General features: G+C 40.6%; 2 protein-coding genes across 2 annotated transcripts in view; one reads left to right on the top strand and one right to left on the bottom strand.

The window, feature by feature from the left end:
• Nucleotides 1-2388, bottom strand: part of tmed4 (transmembrane p24 trafficking protein 4) — a 6896-nt gene extending 4508 nt beyond the window's left edge. The window contains exons 1-3 of the mRNA XM_010781307.1: nucleotides 2169-2388; nucleotides 1537-1637; nucleotides 1323-1448 (exon numbers count right to left, since the gene is read on the bottom strand). Coding sequence (XP_010779609.1) covers nucleotides 1323-1448; nucleotides 1537-1637; nucleotides 2169-2307 — 366 coding nt within the window. The 5' untranslated portion in view covers nucleotides 2308-2388. The remainder of the gene's footprint in view (nucleotides 1-1322; nucleotides 1449-1536; nucleotides 1638-2168) is intronic.
• Nucleotides 2389-3163: 775 nt separating this feature from the next.
• On the top strand, nucleotides 3164-6176 carry LOC104954230 (NF-kappa-B essential modulator-like). The gene is made up of 3 exons (XM_010781308.1): nucleotides 3164-3524; nucleotides 4951-5091; nucleotides 5872-6176. Exons 2-3 carry the CDS (start codon nucleotides 4953-4955, stop codon nucleotides 6174-6176), a joined length of 444 nt encoding a protein of 147 aa, XP_010779610.1. The 5' UTR covers nucleotides 3164-3524; nucleotides 4951-4952.
• The last annotated feature ends 1217 nt before the right edge of the window (nucleotides 6177-7393 follow it).

The following is a 7393-nucleotide window of genomic DNA, read 5'->3' as shown; positions in this document are numbered from 1 at the left end:
GACTTTTACAAAAAAGTAATAGAGATTGTTGTCCAGAAGGATAGCATGGACTTCATCTTCAAGTCAAGGTAAGACCACAATTGTAATGAAAATGGGATCTTACTAAGAAAGAACAATCCAAGATAGATGTTGGGTATCCTTTTGTTGAACGGTCTGTTTAAAATGAATCGAAGCATCAGACTAAAAAAGCTCTTGAAAATAGCCGAATATTTCGATTAAGGTCAAAATATAATATTTGTAAATCTGACTCTGAACCTCACCGCACGTCACTGGTAATCTGAGGTTAAATAAAGCCTAACACCTGGTCTAACCAGGACCTGGGGGGTATACTACGAAGCAGGATTTTCGCTTAGCCGGCTAACTTCAGGGAAAACTCGGGGTTTCCGGTCCTACGAAGCTGGTTCTCTTTTTAGCAGGCTAGATCTCCATGGTAACTTATGCTGTGCGGCTAACCTGGTCAGGACCAGGTTAGGTTGCAGGCTAAGAGCTCAACTCAGTGAAAGCACTACCTGCTGACCAATCAGAGCTCAGTGTGCGGAGTTTAAAGCGATGAAGTCATATTACAGGAGAAAGGAAATACAGAAAAGTTGCCGTTGCAGCAAAGACTGCCGGCAAAAATCACAGACTGTGTGAACGTGAACATTATCACCTCCCATCTTCAGAGCAATCTGACTATTATAACATTAGCTTTAAGAAAGCTTACTTAAATATCTGTACAACATAAGTAACCGATCAGAGTAACATTAGGCTAAGTACAGTCCGCGGCACTGTGAGTGCAGACGTTGATGTGTCCCATTATCTTTCATATGACATCATAATGTATCATATATTTCCTTATCTGAGTCAGCTGAGCCGTATCTGGCCGTGCAACACTTAGTGTCACATACTGTATGCAGAAGTATAATTTTAAGCAACACATTAAGTTGACGAAACACTCGAGACAAATGTAATTAAAGTCAGATCCACTCGTGTCTTGGACGGCAGTGATATCATAAACCTGTTAATGTACGCATTCAAACACTTTTTCTTTTACCAGCTGTATTCACCTTGCAGGTGCAGCTATGTGGCTTAACTAGATAGGGCACGGCTGGCTTGAGCGATCCACTTGATAACCTGCGTCGTAGTACCGTTTAGCGAGAGCGCGTATGTTTTGGATTAGGCCAACCGGCTAACTCAAACATATCCAGGTTAGGTTGAACCAGCTTCGTAGTCCAGGCCTCTGGTTAGTCTGGATGGTTTAACGAGCGCGATAACATCAGGGCCCAAACTTTTTGCAATCTCCTTTATGGTTATAAACGGTTATAAAGTTACTGCGCTCATACCAGTTTTCCTCCTGCAAACAGAGCCATCTTGGTGGAGTTGGAGTGCAAACAGATCTGATGTTCTCCGGGAGTGTGTGAGGTGAAGGTGAACCGTCCGTCTGAGCCGTATTGTCGAGACAGGATAATCTGGGAGAATTGTCAAATAAATTATTATATTATAATGACAGTATGTGTATGTGGGAGTGTCTCATTAAAGCACCTCCTCTTTGCTTACCTTAGTATCTGGATCCTTGATCTCCACATGCATCCCCAGGCCGGGCGTGGCTGCGAGGAAGGAATCTGTCAGCTTGTCCCACAGCTGAGTCCTGTACTTTCCTGTCAGACCGGTAGAGCAACACACACACTGCTCAGCTCATCCAGTATGACCACTTTGCACCAGTACACAGCAGGATATAACTTTAACATAGTAAGTGGGGGAATTCAACATAATGCAACAGTGCCAAAACATTTCCAATGAAATATCAAAATTGTCACACTGTTTATAGCGAGTGTTAATTTTAGTAATGTAAAAGTCTACTTTCCTAGCTGGGGTTTGGATCACCATAAATACATCAGGATTCTCTTCAAGCAGGTGCCCTTTTCTTATTTATCAGTAACCCTGTATCCGTCAGTGATAAGTCAACTGCTTAAATGAGTGCCTTCTGGCAAATATTAGTTTATATTTATACAAAATCTTACAAAATCTACACTGTAATTTTTTTGACAAAATACTTAGAAAAACACGTTTTAAAAAAAACCTTTGGTCGACACAACAGTCATTTTCAATGAAGCAGCTTTGATGGAGCCAGCTGTTCGCATTAGGTTTAGCTAGCATCACGTCAAGCTAACGAGCCCCCAGCAGCTTACCAATAACCATTGTTTCGTCTGGAATTTCTTCTATGAAACATTTCTTCTCCGTCTCTCCTATGTGGAAATAAAGAGCGTGACTTGGATAAATCCAAGCTAATATTAAAACCACTCCAGCAGCAGGGGTAGCGAGCATCATGTAGCTTATTCACTTCACGCACATCAGCACAAGAAGCTATGATGGTGCAGCAACTGACTTCATCTCCCACTGCGGAAGGAGGAAGGGGATTTCCTGAGCCATGGGCTCATTTTGCCCTCCAGGGTGCTTCTCAGGCAGCACTCAATTCCAAGTTGTATAACCCCGAGACCAGACCAGCCAACGGAACGAACAAGTACATTTTTTTTAATGTAATGCACAGATCATTTTAATGAACAAGCAAGGAGCCGTGACAGCAGTCATAGTTTTAAGAAAAGGCTTTTAAACTACTAAAAATAAGAAAAATAACAAGAGAGATGAGAAGCCTTTGTCAGATGCAGTCTCGGATGTGTTCGGGGAGACAGTTTCAGTGGGATGGGGCAGCAAGGTTTTAGTCAATGTAATTCATGATTTTGAATACAGAAATGTTTTTTTATCCAATACATTTTTTAGGGGACATTTCAAATTCCCAAGAAGACCACATTTTCCACATATTTACTTGGAATTACAGCAATAGGACACCATCATTATTTGGTTTATTAAAGAAAATAAGGCAATACAAATATTGTATTTGTTAAATATTGTATTTTTGATTGTTATATTCTTATCATTTTTACTTCCTTTAGTTTAGTTTGGTTGTTTTTACTTTGTGTGTATAGGCTACCCGTGATGTCAAAATGTGTTGTGCATATAATGTAAAATGTACATATATTTGTACCTTTGAAGAATTGTTTATTTGACACATTGTACTGTTAAGTGATTACAAAACATATTATGTTATCAATAATAATACAGTTTACCATGTTATTAACCCAACTCATAGTCGAGAGGAAATGTGCCTGAGAGGCTGAACTCGGGGTAAATAAACCATTAGTATTTCCTGGGCTAACAACACTCGTCCTGGCTTTGACAGATAACCTCAACAGACCTTAAACACCTACATTGTGTTAGGATAACATCACAAAACTTGGGAGAATGCCTTTCTGAAGACACACACTACGGTGAAGTAGGTTGTTGTTTATGCCAGTCATCAATTGCCTCAGACATTGAAGCTTCAGGCTGCTACAATATCCTAGCTAGCTCATTAGCAACATCGCTAGCTTTGTAGCATCAGCTAGCTTTCTAGCGGTGGCTAAACAGATCCGCTCACAAACAGGCTGAATGTGAGTAACAGCTTGCTGACCTGGTACCCGGACACACACCCTGAACAAGAAGAGAGGGTAAGTGCACAGGACAACAGTTACTAACAAATGTATGACCTGTCTTAATGCGGGGGATCAAACAACATTGTTTATTATAGCTCTCATTGTAAGCTAATATAAATGTGATTCTGGTCGTGTCAGCAGTTGAGGTTGATGGTGGTTTTATTTAGTCTAATTAATCAAATATATAAAATAAGCTATGTGTTTCAGTCGACCTCTTTGCCTCATGGTATTAGTATGACGTAATGTTTGTGTCCTCATCACTGATACCTGTATGTAGGATAGGTTATGCTGCACAAAGCAGGAAGAGACACACTACAGGAGCGAGCCTTTATACCTTAGCCTGTGAGCGTCCTGATGCCCCCCACCCACTCAGACATATGGGATTTGGGAGAGGGCTGATATTGAAAGAGAAAGTAACTGCAGCATGCCGCCGGACGGTGAGGCGTGGTGTGTCATGTGTCACCATGTGTTCCCTCCCCCTCTGCGGGTGGGGGGTGATTCAGGGTAGCAGATATTATGTTTAATACAATTAGAGATAAATCGTGTACTTTTACTCCGCTAAATTCATTGAATAGCTTTAGTTACTTTGCAGATATAGATTAATGATAAACAATAGGATCAACACTTAAATATATACTTTAGATACACATGGATTCCACCTTTACCAGATTTGATAACACTTTAATGATCAATAATTATAAAACATATATTATTCTGAACCAATGGACCAATCTGCACAATGACTACTTTTACTTTTCTTACTTTAAGTATATTTCAATGCCAAAAAGTTTCGTACTTTTACTTGAGTAACATTTTTAATACAGGACCTTTACTCGTAAAAAAATTGGTATTTCTACTTCTACATATGCAGATCTGAGTACATCTCCCACATCTGGGTAGGGGTCAGGATAAGCATCTCCTAAAACTACTGGTTGTTATGGGAAGCAGTTGAGTTAATACATTATACAAAATTCACAGAACCTTTTACATTTATATTTAATTTAATATGCTATTCCTTGCATACTTAATGTGAGTAACATCCTACTTTTATTTATTCTTAGCTTTAATTGGCTGTTCATGGTGTATATTAGAGAGATAATCTACAGATTTGTATCTTTCACTTTCAATATTATGTATATGTTTTACTTTTTAGTTCTGTTTTATTTTCTATTTTGAGATGTTCATTTTATATGTTTATGTTTGTTTATTATCTACTCTTTTTCATTTTCACATTATGTGCAATGCCTTGTTCACATGCTGCTGTGACGGAAACATATCCCAAATCGGGATCAATAAAGTACATCTAGTCTAATCTAATTATGTAAAGGGAAGGCACACAGACAGAGAGACTCCAGAGGCCTCAACACTACAGGCATTGGTATTCGAGCAAAGGTCTAATGAGGTGTGTATGAATATATAATAATCTGTAGTTTTTCTACAGGGATGGTGCAGCCCCAGCCTGATGGCCCGATGCAGTGGGACATGTCGGGAGAAGAGAGTGGCGGGACCCTGAGGGTTCCCCCGGAGCTGGCCTCCAATGAGGTGGTGACCAGGCTGCTGGGAGATAACCAGCAGCTAAGAGGTAGATGCATTTCCACTATTAAAAAAATATGTATGGATGGATGCAAATTATTCTTTTTGTTTTGTTTGTATTTATTTATCAGTGTACTTTCACCAGAACATTATTATTATTACTATTAATATTATAAGATTGTGTAATAGTTTTTTAATTCCATTATTTGTGTATCTTTTTAGTTGGATGCTTTTATTTATTTGTTGCCCTTCACTCCTGAAATTCTTGAGTAGTAGTTTGTAACTTTGTTTTGAAATTAAAAAAAATCAATTAATAATTTGCTTTTCTTATTTATATAATTACTATGTACTTTGTGGGGGAAACTTCTGTGTAGCAATGCAGGAGGAGTCACCAACTCAAAAGGAGGCAGGGGGAGAGCTGGAGCTTTGATGTCAAACACTGATGGGTTTATTGGGAGCTTCGGCCGGAGAATTTACAAAACAAGTCCAGAGTCGGAGGTCTGACTTCATGGTAGAGTTGCCACGTCAATTCTGAAGATCTCTACCCCAGACCCATGTATTTAGCTAGTTCAGAGAGAATAATCAACATTGTGCATAACAAGATAGAATGATAACACCTCTATCAGCTGACGCCAACAGGCAGGAACAGGGAGACAAAACACTGAGAGCACAGCAGCCAAGGTTACAGGTGCTTGTGCTCAGTCAGGGCAGTATGAACTGATACACTGGGTCAAAGTTATTGGCCTTGGAAAATATTTCCCTAACATACTTGATTAACAGCTCGTTGTATGGCATATCTCTCCTTTCCCCTCCCCCTGCTATCCTCCAGAGGCCCTGCAGCGGAGCAACCTGGCCCTCCGTCAGCGCTGTGAGGAGATGGAGGGATGGCAGCAGAGGACCAGAGGGGAGCGAGAGTTTCTCAGCTGTCGTTTCCAGGAGGCCAGGGCCCTTGTGGAGAGGCTGGCCCAGGAGAACCACTCCCTGCAGAGTCTGGTGAATGGGTCGGCCCCCTCCTCCACCCACTGCTGCAGCTCCAGCCAGACCGAGGAGCTGCAGGCGCGCCAGGCCTGGAGCAGGCCGCTGGACGGACCGCAGGTAGGCTCAGAGATTCTATTTCCTCATATTCATACTTGATTGATTATTCCATTACATCTGAGCAAACAAGTGTCATTGTTACACAGCTTCCATTGTTATTGTTATCTTTATAATCATTTGTTGGAATGTGTTAAACTTTTTTTATGTACACAAAAGTACGGTGGCCCTGAAGCCAAAACAACATTTCACTAAACACTACAGCATTTCAGAAAACACCACAGCATTAGGGATGGGAGCGATTAATCGAATATTCGAATATTCAAAATCATTCACGTATTCGAATATGAGTTATGAACATTTTTATACACTTTTTTTTTTTTTTTGGGAGGGATGCTTAAGTTAATTACATATTATCAAATTGAATAATTAAATGTATATATATACGACAGTGCCATAGCTAAATGTGTTAGTTGACGTCTAAAGGTGTGTTTTTGCTCCGCTCACCGGTCCCTCATAGCGGGAAGAGCTGCAGGTGCTGATCTCTCTCTCTTGCGTCCGGTTATACTTCACTCACGTTTATGTCCAAATCCATCAGATCTAGCTTGTTCTAGCTAATGATATGGCTGCTGCCCCTCCCTACACGCAGATCACGCAGACTCAAACCTCATCCCAAATGTGGCGCAAATGCGCTCCGCAGCTGTTGCGAGGTTCCGGTGCTAACAGTTCATGAGCGTGTTCACCCGCCCCCTGTCAACACTCGCGACACATGAGTGGCCAGCCTAAACAACAATAAGCGCTGCTTGGCAACCGTGTGTGGCGGCAAAGTACAGAGACATTTTGACCGGAGAGATTTAGTTTTGCCGGTATTCAACATATTTTACCAGTCATAGTCCGGTAATTATTTACACTCTAAGAAGAGTCCTACACAACAGACATGGCGTCAAAAAGGAGTAATGTGTGGAAATATTTCGACCAGGTTAGTGAGTGCGGTGTAGAGGTCAAATTATGTCAAATTAAACTTATATATACATACTATACCTTGCTATACCCGCAACCTCCGTTCCAGCTGAGAGGGTCTTCTCTACAGCTGGCCTGATTGTGAATCGCTTCCGCACATGAAAGCTGTAGGCCTATAGCTGTCAAACTATGGTCGCCAGTTCAATACATTTGACAAATGTGACTTGGTTTCTACACTTATTTGAACATGTATTTATTTATTTACAAAAGTTATTGAATTCTTTTTTTCGATATGTACATTTCGGTTAACCGGTTAACCGTTTTTTGGAGGGTCGAATATTCTAATATACATTTGCTTT

Source organism: Notothenia coriiceps, unplaced genomic scaffold, assembly GCF_000735185.1.
Source record: "Notothenia coriiceps isolate Sejong01 unplaced genomic scaffold, NC01 NC01_scaffold00023064, whole genome shotgun sequence".
Lineage (NCBI taxonomy): Eukaryota > Metazoa > Chordata > Actinopteri > Perciformes > Nototheniidae > Notothenia > Notothenia coriiceps.
This window is presented reverse-complemented; position numbering and strand designations above follow the sequence as displayed.